This window comes from Boleophthalmus pectinirostris, unplaced genomic scaffold, assembly GCF_026225935.1.
Source record: "Boleophthalmus pectinirostris isolate CB_2022bp ecotype Guang Dong unplaced genomic scaffold, ASM2622593v1 HiC_scaffold_11, whole genome shotgun sequence".
Taxonomy (NCBI): domain Eukaryota; kingdom Metazoa; phylum Chordata; class Actinopteri; order Gobiiformes; family Gobiidae; genus Boleophthalmus; species Boleophthalmus pectinirostris.
In genome coordinates this window covers 20,923,456-20,939,700 of record NW_026570994.1, presented here as the reverse complement: position 1 = coordinate 20,939,700, position 16,245 = coordinate 20,923,456, and the positions used below count along the sequence as shown (strand labels likewise).

The window sequence follows — 16,245 nt, the reverse complement described above, 5'->3', positions numbered from 1 at the left end:
TGTCTTTCTCTCTCGTGATCCTCCCTCTCTTCCTCTCTCTCTCTCTCTCCTGTCTCTCTCTTTCTGCCTTTGTCTCTCTCTCCTGATCCCCCCTCTTTTTCTCTCCGTCTTCTCGCTCTGTGTTCTTCTCTCTTTCTGTTTCTCTCTCTGTCTCTATCCGTCTCTATGCTTTACTCTCTCTTTTCTTTCTTCTCCCTCCCCTCCTTTCTCTCTCTGTGTCTCTGTCACTCTCTCTCTGCCTTTCTATCTCTCTTTCTCTCTCTCTCTCCATCTCTCTGTGCCTTACTCTCTCTCTCTCTTCTCATTCTTTTTCTCTCTGTTTTTTCCCTCTTTCTCTCCCGTCTGCTGCCTCTCTCTTTCTCATTCTTTCTCTCTGTCTCTCTGTTAGTTTCTCTCTTCCTCTCTCTCTCTCTCTCCTCTGTCTCTCTTTCTGCCTTTGTCTCTCTCTCTCCTGATCCCCCCTCTTTTTCTCTCCGTCTTCTCGCTCTGTGTTCTTCTCTCTTTCTGTTTCTCTCTCTGTCTCTATCCGTCTCTATGCTTTACTCTCTCTTTTCTTTCTTCTCCCTCCCCTCCTTTCTCTCTCTGTGTCTCTGTCACTCTCTCTCTGCCTTTCTATCTCTCTTTCTCTCTCTCTCTCCATCTCTCTGTGCCTTACTCTCTCTCTCCCCCCGTCTATATCTCTCTCTCTTTCTCATTCTTTCTCTCTGTTAGTTTCTCTCTTTCTCTCTCTCCCCGTCTGCTACCTCTCTCTTTCTCATTCTTTCTCTCTGTCTCTCTGTTAGTTTCTCTCTTCCTCTCTCTCTCTCTCTCTCCTGTCTCTCTCTTTCTGCCTTTGTCTCTCTCTCCTGATCCCCCCTCTTTTTCTCTCCGTCTTCTCGCTCTGTGTTCTTCTCTCTTTCTGTTTCTCTCTCTTGTCTCTATCCGTCTCTATGCTTTACTCTCTCTTTTCTTTCTTCTCCCTCCCCTCCTTTCTCTCTCTGTGTCTCTGTCACTCTCTCTCTGCCTTTCTATCTCTCTTTCTCTCTCTCTCTCTCCATCTCTCTGTGCCTTACTCTCTCTCTCCCCCCCGTCTATATCTCTCTCTCTCTTTCTCATTCTTTCTCTCTGTTAGTTTCTCTCTTTCTCTCTCTCTCTCTCTCTGCTGCCTCTCTCTTTCTCATTCTTTCTCTCTGTCTCTCTGTTAGTTTCTCTCTTCCTCTCTCTCTCTCTCTCTCCTGTCTCTCTCTTTCTGCCTTTGTCTCTCTCTCCTGATCCCCCCTCTTTTTCTCTCCGTCTTCTCGGCTCTGTGTTCTTCTCTCTCTCTGTTTCTTACCGTTTCTCTCTCTGTCTCTATCCGTCTCTATGCTTTACTCTCTCTTTTCTTTCTTCTCCCTCCCCTCCTTTCTCTCTCTGTGTCTCTGTCACTCTCTCTCTGCCTTTCTATCTCTCTTTCTCTCTCTCTCTCTCTCTCTCTCCATCTCTCTGTGCCTTACTCTCTCTCTCCCCCCCGTCTATATCTCTCTTTCTCATTCTTTCTCTCTGTCTCTCTGTTAGTTTCTCTCTCTCCCCGTCTGCTACCTCTCTCTTTCTTGTTCTTTGTCTCTGTGTCTCTCTCGTCACTCTCTCTCTCTCTCTCTGCCTTTCTGTCTCTCTTTGTCTCTCGGTCTGTCCCTCCCACCGCCATTTCTCTTCCCCCTCCTCTCCATCCCTCTCTCTCTGATTTTCTGTCTCTCTGTCTTTACCTCCTCCCTCCTTCCTTCCTTTTATCTCTCCTCCTCTCCCTTCCCCTTGTCTTTTTCTCTCCCGCTGTATTCCTCCATTGCTCTCTCTCTCTCTCTCTGCTTTTCCGTTTCTGTCTTTACATCTCTCTTTCTGCCTCTCCCTCTGTGCCTTACTCTCTCTCTCTCTCCCTTTTTGTCTATATCCATCTCTCCCTTTCTCATTCTTTCTCTCTGTCTCTGTGTCTTTCTTGTCACTCTCTCTCTGCCTTTCAGTCTCTCTGTCTGTCCCTCCTCCATCTCTTTTTCTCTTTGTCTCTCTCATTGTGTCTCTCTGTTTCTCTCTCTCTCTCCCCTCTGTCTTTCTCTTTCCTTCTCTCTGTGTCTCTGTCACTCTCTCTCTCTGCCTTTCTGTCTCTTTTCCTCTCTCTATGTCCCTCCTCCATCTCTCTCTCCCTCCTCTGCTGTCTCTCTCTTTCTCGTTCTTTGTCTCTCTTGTCTCTCTCTTTCTCTCTCTGTCTTTCTCTTTCTTTTTCTTTCTCTCTGTCACTCTCTCTCTACCTTTCTGTCTCTTTGCCTCTCTCCCTCCCTCTGCTGTCTCTCTCTTTCTCGTTCTTTGTCTCTCTTGTCTCTCTCTTTCTCTCTCTGTGTCTTTCTCTTTCTTGTTCTTTCTCTCTGTCACTCTCTCTCTGCCTTTCTGTCTCTTTGCCTCTCTACCTCTCTGCTGTCTCTCTCTTTCTCGTCTCTTTGTCTCTTGTCACTCTCTCTCTGCCTTTCTGTCTCTTTGCCTCTCTACCTCTCTGCTGTCTCTCTCTTTCTCGTTCTTTGTCTCTTGTCACTCTCTCTCTGCCTTTCTGTCTCTTTGCCTCTCTACCTCTCTGCTGTCTCTCCCTTTCTCGTTCTTTGTCTCTTGTCACTCTCTCTCTGCCTTTCTGTCTCTTTGCCTCTCTACCTCTCTGCTGTCTCTCTCTTTGTCGTTCTTTGTCTCTTGTCACTCTCTCTCTGCCTTTCTGTCTCCATCTCTTTCTTTCTCTCTCTTCCTCTCTCGCTCCCTCTCTCCCACATTAATCATTTTGTCGCCTTGACCTTTTAATAATCGCCGTTCCTCCGCGTGGGCTCGTGTTTGCTCGCTGTCCCGCGGTGATAGGTGCCGCCGCTCTCCCTCGCCGTCCGTCCTGGCTCGGGGCCTCGTCTCCGGTACAAAAGCGTCACCTCGCCGGCGCCGGTATCTCTGCGGGCAGGCGGGGGCGGGGGCCTCGATGTCGCCGCGTCTTCGGGGACGTTTCGGAGCGGACGGCGGCCATTGTGGCGTTGAGTGATGGGGGGGGGGATTGGAGTCGGTGACAGGAGAAGGGGCTTATCGCGCGACAAAGAGCCCGACGACGAGAGCGCGACGCCGGGCACGGAGAGCGGCGAGGGGCCCGGAGAGATACGGGCTGACTGACGGCGACAGGAAGACTCCCCACGTGGTTTAAAGCTGCACTCTGGAGCTTTTCTGCTATCTGCTCGTTTCCATGCCCGTGTTATCGCTTTGAATGCTTAAATGTTCCACGTTATGGCATTAGATTGATGTGTCTCGCATTCATACAGTTACATAATGTGCGTTTATGCTAAAATATAGATAATAAAAACCCAAACGTGTATTCTTACTGTGAGTCGGGTTGCCTCTCCACAGATCTAACCTGTAACTTTGACCGGTAGCATCATCTGCCTGTCTCCATAATGCCATACTGCGGAACTTTCAAAGCAAAGCAATAACATCTCTATTAAAACACTTAAATAATGAAAAATCTGCACGAGAAAAGTTACATAGTGCACCTTTTATGCAGACTGGTGTTGTCGAGGGGTGTGCAAAAAGATAGAAATATCGATATATCGGATCATTTAATGTGATGATACAGTATCGATATCATGGGCTGCTGTATTGATAAACTGCCAAGAGAATTTTTTGTATATTTTACTAATATATTTTGTTACAGTTACAGTTTTGTTGTTTGTTTAGAGGAAGAAAACTCGTTTATGCGACACATTTGACATTTTCACTGTTTTGTTGATTAAAATGTTTGTGTTTCATTTGAACTTTGCACATGAAGTGGTTTAACAAAGACTTTTAGTGTCACAGACAAGATTTAGACTTTATTTTTATTGAATCATATCGAATTGATTTGAAATATATCGTATCGAATCAAAAGCTCACTGTATCGATATGTATCGTATCGGTAACTTCTGAATGATATCCAGCCTTAATTCTTACTGTGAGTGGGTTTGCCTCTCCACAGATCTAACCTGTAACTTTGACTGTACCATACACAGCAAAAACTGGTGGGTTAAAATTCAGATTCAGATTCAGAAAACTTTATTGATCCCATAAGGCAATTCATTAGCAAATTTCAAGGTAAGTTGTTTTTAACACAAAAATGTTACTTTAACTATTTGAAAGTTAAATGGGGGATGTGTTAATGTCGTTTCCTCCCACCACCACTTCAGACTCCCACAAGAGAAGACCAGCTTAAACCAGTTTTGTACATCTGTAATTTCATCTTAAATGAACTAAAATAAAGTGTAAAAATAAAACACCTCTGTGTGTTATTGAGCTAAATCAGGATGACTCTACGAAGTGTTTTCCGTTTACTCTCAAAACTTTAATTCATTAATTATTGCATTTATATATCACCTTTCAAGACACCACAAGCACTTTACAGTTCATTATTCATTCACTCCACACTCTGTGGTGTAAACTACTATTGTAGTCACAGCTGCCCTGAGGCAAACAGACAGAAGCGAGGCTGCAAATCTGCGCCGTTTCCATCTGACCACCACCATCACTCACACACACACACACACCTCTAGGCAATGTGGGTGAAGTGTCTTGCCTAAAGACACAGTTGTGAGCCGCGCCGCCCAGTGTCTCCCATCCGAGTCCTGCCCAGGCCCGGCCCTGCTTAGCTTCTGAGATCTGACAGGATCAGACTTTGTCCAGCCGGAATGGCCACATGTAACTCTAAATTTCGGGGTTAAACATGAACTTTGGTCCAGTGTTACTTAATTAACGTTTCCAGAAATGTTAAATTAACTCTAGAACAGATTGGACTGAGAAAATGTTAAAACTGATTCTGTCAGAGTCGATTTTAACGCTCCACTCTTTGCTGTGTAATCTGTGTGTATCCATGAACACAGACGAGTTTAATGCTCGACTGTGAAACTTTTAAAGCAGCAATAACATCGAGATTGACCATTCCAGAGCTGAATTCATCCAAATGATTCTTGTGAAGGTGTGTAGAGTTTAAAAACAGTGGAGCACTTTCTTTATTACAACATCTGACATCTTGTTGTTCTTCAACTTTTCCCATTCACTTCCCGCTTGGTCCGTCGGAAAATAGAGGCCCGTGGTTAGGGCTGGGCGGGTATCATTAAGAAGTTACTGATACGATACACACCTCGATACGATACATATTTCGATACAGTGAACTTACGATTCGATACGATATATTTCAAATTGATTCGATACTGTTCAATAAAAATAAAGTCTAAATCATGTCTGTGATACTAAAAGTCTTTGGTAAACCACTTCTTCTTGTGCAAAGTTCACATGAAACAAAAACATTTTAATCCTCAAAACTGTGAAAATGTCAAATGTGTCGCATGCGCTGCAAAAAATTAAATCTAGCCAAGTTAGGATGACTTGAATTAAGAAAGTTTTATCATGATTTGAGTAAATTCCACTTGACAAGTTAAATTATCTGTCAGCGGAATACGATTTTTTGTTCTTAAAATATGAAAATACAACTTGCTACACTTAAAAAAAGAAAAAACAACAACCCTTAAAATAAGAAATTAAATTGAATGTCGCTTGAATTTAGAAAAACACTTATTCCACTGGTGGAGTCGACTCAGATAAAGTCAAATGTTCTTAATTTTCATTTTAACGAACCTTTTTGCCGTGTGAACGAGTTTCCTTCCTCTAAACAAACAACAAAACTGTAGCGCTGGAACAGAATAATTTAGTAAAATACACAAAAAAATACTCAATACGCGATATATCGATGCAGCAGCTCACGATATTTCAATATTTTTGCACACCCCTACCCGCGGTTACTTCAGTTGTGGCTATTTTTGGTTGTTGTGTTCGTATTTGTTGCGGCGTTTGCGTTTGTTATGTTATGAGCCCTTTGGACAACATTCACCCAAGTCGCACAATCGAAAACAAAATATTACGTCTTCCGAGTTGTGAAAAGCCGTCAAAATGTCACCTGTAACAGGAAGCTAAAAACCGCGTGAACAGAAGCGTCTAAAACTGGAAAAAAAACCTCCTGTCCCTCCTGGCCATACTATAAATTCTCCTTCTATAAGCCTGTCACTGTCCCCGCGGCCGATGCAAAGTGCTGAGCGAGCGTCTAGTGGCACGGACTAATTAGAACGCTCAATGAAAAGAAATCACCACCGGAGCATTTTAATCAGAAGAGCTGCATTGTGGGAAAGGAGCTGGCAGGACACGGCGGTGGACAGTGGCTGCAGGGGCTATTTTTAGACCTGCCAGAAGGACGAAAATAATGGACGAAAATACACGGTTTGCTCCACAGTCGTACTATTTAAAGAGCTCGTTATGTGACACTGTTTTCTGTTTTCTGTTCAAATGTCGTTTCCTCGTCACAAACAGATCTGGACTTGTGATTTGTTTCATTCACACATGTTTAAAAAGACAAATCTTGCATGTTTAATTAAAGGTTGTATGGAGGATTTTTGTTTTGTTTCAAATTGTCAGTGAAAGATTAAAATACCATTACAGAGACGCAGCAGCTTTGTAATTATGACGACCAAAAAAAAAAAGAACGAAAATCTATCAGCTGTGGACGTGTTGAGGCCAGATAAACATCAGCCAATAGAAAACGAGACTCCCTCATTTTCTATTGGCTGTTGGGTTGTCAATCAAACTCCCTAGTATAACTGACTCGTCGGAGCGCGGGGATTACGTGGTTTACGCGGCGGTTCTTAGAGGCTTTTTCGAACTGTCGCTTCCTCGCATTTCGCACAAAGTTTGTCGCGACGGCGGACGAGAATCCACGACCGGTTCGCCGCAAAAGAAAGTCCGTTTTTGAGGTCAGTGAAAGAAGAAGAGAAGAGGAAAAGGAGCAAAGCCAAACTGAGGTGATTCTTGGAGATCTCGTCCAGCGATGGCGCGACCGAAGCAGACGAAGGGTCTAAAAACTGACGCGTCGGTCGCTGAATTACTTCTAGACAGGAAATTTCAACAGTAATTCTGAACGCGCACAAGGACTGTCGCTGTATTTCTCTTGCCTTAAAAAAATCCTCTATACAACCTTTAAGCTGAGTTCTTCTCTAAAACTGAAAACACTACTTTCTTTCTTTCACTAGAATCTTTTGGATAATTTCAGACCATGTTTTTACTATTTTGTTGTTTTTTTTTGTGCTGAAAAACACGCGTCGTCACTGTGAGCGGCTTGCATCTCCACAAACCTGACTCTTATTTGAACCGGGTCTCTCCTTTTGCTCGTTTTTCGTGGAAATGCCGTTCCTTTGAAAGATGTACCACGAATCAAGTCCCACCAGGTCTGCCATTGCTGTCTCCTGGGATATCCTTTGCGGAAACTCGAGTTTACCGAACCCTGAGCCGTACCTGTCACTAGAACGCTCTGGTGACGTCACTTTTTCTATACACGACTCATGTCAACACTTTTTTTATACGAAGTCTTCAAATTATGTATAGTCTAACTATATGCTTTTTCAAATTGTCGTTTTCTAATTTTCTTTTTCAAAACGCGATCGATCCACGACCATTCGCCACAAAGAAATGAGGCGCGCACGATTCTTAAAAATCACTGACGCATCGGTTGATTTCTAGCAGGCACTAAACGAATGCACACGATTTCTAGAGTGCGGGGAGATGTTTCTACTGTAGAGCGGAGGTGGTGTGCACAACATCTCTATACAACCTTTCAGTAAACTACAAAGCTGCAAACACGTAAACACACGGAGCAGACAGCGACCGCACAGACACACTCATCACTCCGACGCCGACGAGGAACGGAACGGAGGAACGAACCGAAAAAAGCGAGCGCGACGTGCCGCTTCTAGACACGACTGAACAACTGAACAACAATCCAGACACACCCTCCCTACACGCCACAACTGAACAAAGCCCAGAGTCACCGTGAACAAAACAAACAAAAACCACTCACCATCACACTGTTGGGTTTCCTTTAAAGTCCCACGCCGTTTATTTGTGAAAAAAGTTAAAAAATAAACCATTTAATTAATGACTAATAGCGCCGAAAATACGGTATGTCTCTCATTTCATCTTTGGCCTTTGTGGATTCTGGATAATTACGAAAAAAACACTCAAAATCTTGACGAAGTTGTCACATCTCAGAACGTTATGAAGATGGAGATATGAAATTGGTACCAAAAAATGTACAACAGCAACATTTATATTCATATTTAATTTGATAACTTGGATCATTTCAGACCATGTTTTTACTATTTGGTTGTGTTTTTTGCATTGAAAAACACGCGTCGTTACTGTGAGCGGGCTTGCATCTCCACAAACCCGACTCCCATTTGGACCGGGTCTCCTCCTTTTGCTCGTTTTTCATGAAAATGTTGTTCCTTTGGCTGTAATATTCCACAGTATCACCATGGAGAACGTTCTGAAGAATTCTGAAGTATTTCGATAAAACGTACTATGTAACTTTTTGGTTGGGGGTCTGTCACTTGCTTGTTTCTATGGATACGTCACTGCTCTGCCTGGAATGTTCCACGGTGTGACATTAAACAGCTCCACTTTACATTTATTAAACTACAGGTGATTTTACAGCTCAAAAATACCCCAAAAAACAGACATTCTGACTGTGAGCGGGGTCGCCTCTCCACAGATCCGACCTGTAACTTGGTCTGGTTTCGGTCTCCGTGAAGATAGAAAGGTTTAATGCCGCACTGTGAAACATTCCACACAAAGCAACAAGGACAATTTAAAACAAAATACTACATCTTTTTAATTGTGAAAAGCCCTCAAAATGGCCACGTTTACCTGATGTTTTTTAATTCCGAATTAATTGTTCTGAATTAAGGTTTACGTGGAAAACAAGTTAAATCGTCTTTATTTAATTCCGCTCAATGTCTCATACATATCGGATTAAAACGGATAAATTGATTAACAAAGCAACAACATCTCAGCGACGATCAGCATTTGAAGGACCTTCACCAGAAAAGTTACACAATGCACCTTTAATAATGAAATCCACATTTATTTGTTTTGTTTGAAATTGTGAAAAATTCAATAAATTTGGCCATGATTAAGTAAATATATATATGTCAATGACTCATTAAAACAAACCTAAAATGAGAAGTTATTAAAAGTTATATTAGTTTCTTGGCTCAGAGTTTTGGCAACAGAAGTGCACCGTACGGCAAAATTGTGTATTAAATTATAGCACTTTTGCCAACTAAATTTGAGTGGTCACAATTATCAAATCACAAATTCTATAGTTATTTAGGTAATACTTGTCCCTGTGTGTCCATGGGGTCTTTTTCGGACTACAAGTCGCACCAGCTAAAAAATGTTTAATGAAGAAGAAAATAACCAGTGTTGGGAGTAATGTATTATAAAAGTAATGTATTACAGTAATGCGTTGATTTTTGCTGTAACGCAGTAATGTTCGGCATTACAGGGGGAAAAATTGTAATATTTTACTCGGTACAAATGTGAGTAACGCGCGTTACAATGCTTTTTTAACCTGGATTGAAGTGGTGGGTTTTTCTTCATAGAAATTCGCTAAAATCACCGTGAAATCAGCAGCGGTGAAACGCCGGAGACGCGGCCAGATAAACCTTCAGTTAACCGCGGGTGAAAGGACCGACCCAGAACTCTACGCTGTTTAGACCTGGTTTAGACCTGGGTCACTTCTGGTTTAGACCTGGTTTAGACCTGGGTCACTTCTGGTTTAGACCTGGTTTAGACCTGGGTCACTTCTGGTTTAGACCTGGTTTAGACCTGGTTTAGACCTGGGTCACTTCTGGTTTAGACCTGGTTTAGACCTGGGTCACTTCTGGTTTAGACCTGGCTTACAGTCGTCCCTCGCTCTAACGCGATTCACTTTTCGCGGTCTCGCTGTTTCGCTGAGTTTTAGAATTTTTTTTTTGTGCAATTTTGCATGCCTTTTGTTTTTAGTGTATGAAAACGTATCGCGTTCCTCCCGCTGTGTCCTGATCGGCTGAGGGACTCCTGTCTCCTGTACAGTACAGAATATGTTTAGCTGCCAAATTTAAATAAATGTTCAATCTCTAGCAGTGTGATTCTGAAGTGCTGTACGGTTGCAAGTTTTCTCTCCGACAAAATCCACAACGTCGACGAAACGTTCTGCACTGACAAAGTCTCCTGCGCTCACACCCAAAAGACAGAGGACGATGCAAACCATCACACAAAAAGTTGGACTTCTGGACACGTTGAAGGAAGGTAGAAGTTACGCGCTGTAGCAGAGTTTTGCTGAAATCAGGACCGTGAGCCCGAGCAGCAGGGTCCATAAAGAGCGATCAGGCGACAGCCGCTCTTACCTCCATGAGGTGCGGAGCAAAGCCGCTCCTTTCTCCTGCGTCACCTTCGAGCCCATCCTGACAGTGAGTCCTGTTTTAGTCCTAGTTCAGTTCTGGTTTAGTCCTCCTCTTCAGTCCTGGAATCAGTCTGAGGTTAGTCCTGTTATAGTCCTGGTTTAGTCCTGGTTCAGCTCTGGTTTAGTCCTGGTTTAGACCTTGTTTAGTCCTGGTTCAGTCCATATACGGCTCAAAAGTTCAGCTTTTTCACAGTTATTTTGGTGAGAGTAACTTAAAGTAATGCAATAGTAATGTAATGCCTTACATTTTAAATGCAGTAATATTGTAATGTAACGAATTACTTTGAAATGACAGTAATAAGTAATAAATAACGCATTACAGTTTTAAAGTAACTTGCCCAACAGTGAAAATAACATATATAAGTCGTGCTTTTTGGGGAAATTCATTTGATAAAATCAGAGACCAGGAACTGACATTTCATCGTAGTTTTAGTAAAAACAATAGAAGAGAGAACAACAGACTGTTAACGTCACACATGAACAGTTCTTCAGATAAACTATAACATAAACAACAGAACAAGTTTAACAAACTCTCCATCTCACTCCAAATCACTAAATCCATTCAATTCTTCATCCTCGGTGTCACTTCTGAACAACTCGGCCTCGACCTCCGGAGGTAAACAGAGCGACACAAACTCTTCTGCGTCGCCGTCGTCAGACTCAGCATCAGTTCCAGTTAGAATTATTCGGGCCTTTCTGAATCCCGACAGGATGGTTTCGGTGTCACGGACGTCCAGTCGTCCAGAAGTCCAGTCATATCGTCAAAGTTCTCATCAATAACATCGCAATATATCGAATCACGAGTCTCTTTGCTTAAATGAAGAGTTATGGTGCAGCAACAGCTAAAAAAAAAGACAGAGGGAACTACATAGACCATGATCCTTTGCTCCATTTCAGTGCAGACGACAAGAAGAAACAACAGTTCTAACACTTTTAAGTCTTAGTTCCTCTTGTCAAGGCATTTTAAGAAGAAAAAGGTAGAATATTCACAGTTTCGTTCGCAGCCTCCACAAAATATCGCAGTAAATTTCGCACCGTGAGATTTGGATATCGTTACATCCCATATCGTGAGCTTTCCCTCGATATCGCAAGTAAATATCGTACCGTATCGTTAGACTTGGATATCGTTACAGCCCTAGAGTCCAGGCTTTGTCCATCCATCCAGTGACTTCCAGAAAAGCTGCACGGTGTCACAAGTTTCTCGCTCGCTCCAAACTTTCTTCCTGCCGCTCGATTTCCGTTTTCGGCTGCAGATTTCACGACTCGCGTAGGCTCTTTCTGCAGGAGACATGCGCAGTAGAGTGAAGTTACAGTTTTACAGGAGTAACAGGAGCAACAGATACTCGCACGCAAAAGTACAGCGCCCTCTTGTGGCTTCAGTTTGAACATTTTAATATATAATTCGCAGGAAAACACCCAAACCATGAAAAAAAGTGCCACTTATAGTCCGAAAAATACAATTGTTTGGACATTTGGTATCTTTGAATTTCATTTTTTAATATAATTGGTTAAAAAAAAAAAAGAAAGCAATTGTACCAGGCGATTTTTATGGTGTAGATCAAATTATTTTGTCTAGAAAGTCCCACAATATCGCATTAAACTTGTGAGATTACAGATTTACAGAACCACAGTTAAAAAAACAAACAAATAATGAGAAGGTTCAACTTTTGTGGATCAGAATCTTGAACATTTCTGTAAAAAGCAGTGAATCTTCAGTCTTCTTTCAAATGATCTAGGGATGTCAAAAGTATCAAAAACTCGAGTGTTTTTTTAGTATCGTGAGAAGAAAGTAGCGATTAGATAATATTATTTTGTTAGTGCTTATATCTCGTCACTATAACAATAATAAAAAGCATTCGTATGTGACTATCTCTTTCCTCTTCTGTTTTCACTTCTTAGACATTTGTCCCCGTTGTGAACTCGGCGGTTCGTCGAGTCCGGCCAGTTTTTCCGCCAACCACCGCTGCCGCATTTCTTTCCGTTTACGCTCTAAGTGGCCGCGCTAACGAGCTAAACCACTTTACCTCTGGCTCCTGTCCAATAGGAAATGACGAGGAAGTGTCGCTAGGCAGATTTTTGGAGCAGGTTACGCTTATTTTTTATTATTAAAGTTGCTCTGTGTAACTTTTCTGTCAGCCACTTGTCTCCATAGAGATGTGGGGATTATTTGTAATTTTTTTTCATCATTTTTATTTTTTATTTATTACGTTTCTTGATTTTATTTTATTTTTTTAAGAGTTTTTATTGCTCAAAAATGCCATTGAAGTATGTGCATTCTTACTGTGAGTGCGCTCGCCTCTCCGCAGTTCTGACCCGTAAACTTGGCCTGGTGGCGTCGCCTGCTTGTCTCCGTGGAGATAGATAAAGCCATACTGTGGAATATTTCTGCTGACAATAGCAGAACTGTCAGGACTAAAGCAGGACTGAAACAAGACTAAAGCGTGGGCAGAATTAGGGCCACGACCAAGAGACAAAAGGACTAATTCAGGACTAAATCAGGGAATAAACCAGGACTAAACCAGGACTAAAAAGAGTAAAAAGGACAAAACCAGGGAGTAAACCACGGATTAAATCAGGGACTAAACCTGGGACTAAACACATGGCACAGCCCAGTCTTACAAATGCAGTCGAGCCGGACTGACTTGGTGACTAGACATGAGCTTATGTGGAACAATAACTGCTCTTACAAATGTTTATTTAGTTTTTGCTACTGCAATCCATTTTCTGCACCATAATCCTTGTTTCCATTGGGGCCGGGATTGGACCATAGACGTACAAGACATAAAAAGACAAAAGACATATAAAAGAAGTGGACTAAGTGAGTGTGATGTCACCCGTATGAGGCTCTTGATGCCCACAGTTACAGGAATGAAGCTTTATGTTATGAATAGTTTATTTTTTGACGGACAAAAGTGCGAAAAAAAACTTCAGGATCATGTAGAGCGTTAATATGAACATTTTAAGACCAAAATGACGAGGCTCACAGCAGCAGATAGATCCTAATGTAAGTCCATTGGAGCCAGAGTCAGAAGGAGCCAGAAGAGCCTCCTGGAGAACTTCCTGTTTGGCACGCGGCGACTACAGCGTTAACTATGTCCACTCATATATATACGGTCTATGGACGGGACGGAACGACGTGGACACTGAGCGTTCCCGCTGCGTAAAGCGATCCGTACCGCCTCCTTTTCGGGGTCCAAAGCGACCGCTGGAGATGCTGCTACCTTCCAAAGTGGTCTGGAACTTTTGGGACCTGGGACCAAGCCCTGGGGTTTCAGAATGACTCCAGATTCTCCTTTAGGCCGGCGAGGTTCTCCCGGTGGCTCTGGGTCAGTTTGAGCATGTGCAGTGGTGTCTTTTCTCCCACGGGTACACGCCAACGCAACGAGCACGGAGAGCAGAATCACATGTGTAATGTTGCGACCGAGAACCCTTATTTACTCACATAACCGGTTCTGGCATAAAAAAGGACAAGGGCAATGTGGTATAAAAGTTGCACTTTATTTAAATCTTTTAAACATTTAAGAAAATATTTCATTTTCTGGTTCCCTTCTTGATACAATTACACCCCACTCAATTGTCATAGATGTAGGACTCAACCCCACCCAAACTAAAACACAACAAATCAAATTAGTAATCCAAACCAAACACTAATACCAAAAAAAACAAACACTAGTTGAACCCTACATTTACAATAAGTTAAAGTGCTGGTGCGCTGTAAACCTGGATAATGCAATAATACTTAAAGTGCGTGTGCCGAGGTGTCTGAGGTCGGCTTCGTTACAATAAAGGGCATAAAATTCCAGCTGGTGAAAGTGCTCGTGCTGAGGAGGAAAGTGACTTGTGCCAACCCTGAGACCTGACCTCACACTGCACTGACCCCCTGACCAAATATTGCACTTCCCTCCAAGACCTCAGCTACTGTTAGTCAATATTCAGTTAAAACCAACACTAAGAATAAGATAAAGAATAAAGAGCAAGAATAATGCAGCAGTGGCAATCGCAAATTTAGAAGGGGGAGGGGGGCACTCTACATGGGGCTCGGAGCGCGGTACGAGCGGCCGCCGGCACCACCGCCCACTCCAGACGACACGCGCCGCCTTCAAAAGCCACCGAAAGCCCCGACCGCCACACCACGGCGTGCGCAGCCTTTTCTAATCGCGTAATCAGTGACGACGGGAGCCACGCGCAGCGACGCACAGGTGGACGCGCTCACGGACGCAACACAGTAGGACAACAGTCTAATCACCCGGTTACACATGATTTCTTTGACCAATCAGAGCGAACGATTATAAAGCGTTTTTTAAGACAACTGAAGGATTTTGAGCTGAGAAAAAGTTTATGATCTAAAAATAGGTAAAAATCGCCAACAAATCTGACAGTTTTTAAAGTTGTAGGGCCCTGTCAGACGAACTGTTAGGTTTATCTAAACATTGTAAACAAGAAGAAAGACAAGAGATTAATTCAGTTTTACTCGCGAGGAGAACGGGCAGAGAGTGGGCATCAAAACCAACAGTCTCCACACGTTCTGATGACTCAAGGCTGCTCTCCTCCTTTTATTTCATTAGGAGGCCCTAGTTACAGAACGATAATTCTCAAGGGGAAGGGGAAACAGCCAAGACATAATAAGAAACTGATGCAGTTATGCATAGTACAAACACATAAAACATGATTAACAATCAGGAGGTGCCGTAGGTATGGACAGACACCATCATAACTCTTGCATGTGTGACAGTGGAAGTTGGCTTCATGTGAGGAATCATCTGGAGGTTCACTAGAGCGATAGGACACTGCACACAGTTGTCAAACACACAGAGGTTATTCAACAAGTGACAAGTGATTGGTACATTATAGATCAAAGAATTGTAGTACATAAATGGTTAACTCATAGGCCTAGAATATCACACAAGTATTTAGCAAATATGGGATAATAAAATTATTCTGACACGAACACAAACAGTTTGTGAGAAAAATCTTGTCTCAGCCCAGTGGATTTTTTTCCGCTCAAGTTTCAGTTTCAGTGAGCATCACTACGACAACTGGAGGCAGAGACGAGCAGCAACACCCTCCAGTTATTTTTATAGATCCGTGCGTGGGACTGGCTTGTTGGGTGGACACACGCGTGGCAAAACGTAAATAATGTGACCCATGTAACTGTAAGTGCAGATGCTGTAAAACAGAAGGGAAGAAGAAACATTGTGAAACTTATATTCGCCTGAAAACACATCCAGTCTCTTGACAGTTTCTCAAATGCAAAGTGTTGTGCATCATAATAAATCCACATGTGTGACAGTCTGTTTTTACATGTGCATTTGTTTTGCGTTATATTTGAACATTGATAAGTGTTGACTCTTTTCTGTACCATATATTCACTCTTCTGTCTCAGTACAGTTATATTTTTCTATATTTACAGTTTGTTTCTGTCTTGTTTTCAGCAGGGAGGCAGCTCCATTCAGACGCACCACCTTGAATACAGCGATGGAGGTATTCTGGACATGGACGACCCTTTGGCAGATCTGGTGGAGGACAGAGAAAAGGTAAGAAAATTTTAAAGTTATATGTCAACAAACAGCTTTGTGTCTCTGAAACTCACTGCTGACAGTTCAAATCATGTCCAAAAGTCTTCAAAATGACAGTACTTTCTTTTCTATTTCCGAGTCAATGGGACTTTTTTTAGTTTCGATATCTGTGAAAAACGAGGATCTAGTTTCGATAGTTTCCACAGCTCCAGTTCTGCTTTTATAGTGATTGTTGTTGTTTTTTTAAGTAAGAGTTCAGTTCTTCTTCCACCAAACCAAATAACTCACCTCACAGTTACTTTATTGACTTTTTAAACCCAGTATTTCCTGTTGTTTCGGCTCCTCTCCGCTCTGACAGCTCTCCCCGTCTGATGGACAGAATTCCTGCTCGATGGAGTAACAGAATAA

The 16,245-nt window shown here is 42.5% G+C and overlaps 1 protein-coding gene across 1 annotated transcript in view; it reads left to right on the top strand.

Moving 5' to 3' along the window:
* LOC110165882 (partitioning defective 3 homolog B-like) overlaps window positions 1-16,245 on the top strand; it is a 210,806-nt gene that overhangs the window by 6,995 nt on the left and 187,566 nt on the right. The window contains exon 2 of the mRNA XM_055163690.1: window positions 15,754-15,855. Within this exon, the coding sequence (XP_055019665.1) occupies window positions 15,754-15,855 (102 nt within the window). The remainder of the gene's footprint in view (window positions 1-15,753; window positions 15,856-16,245) is intronic.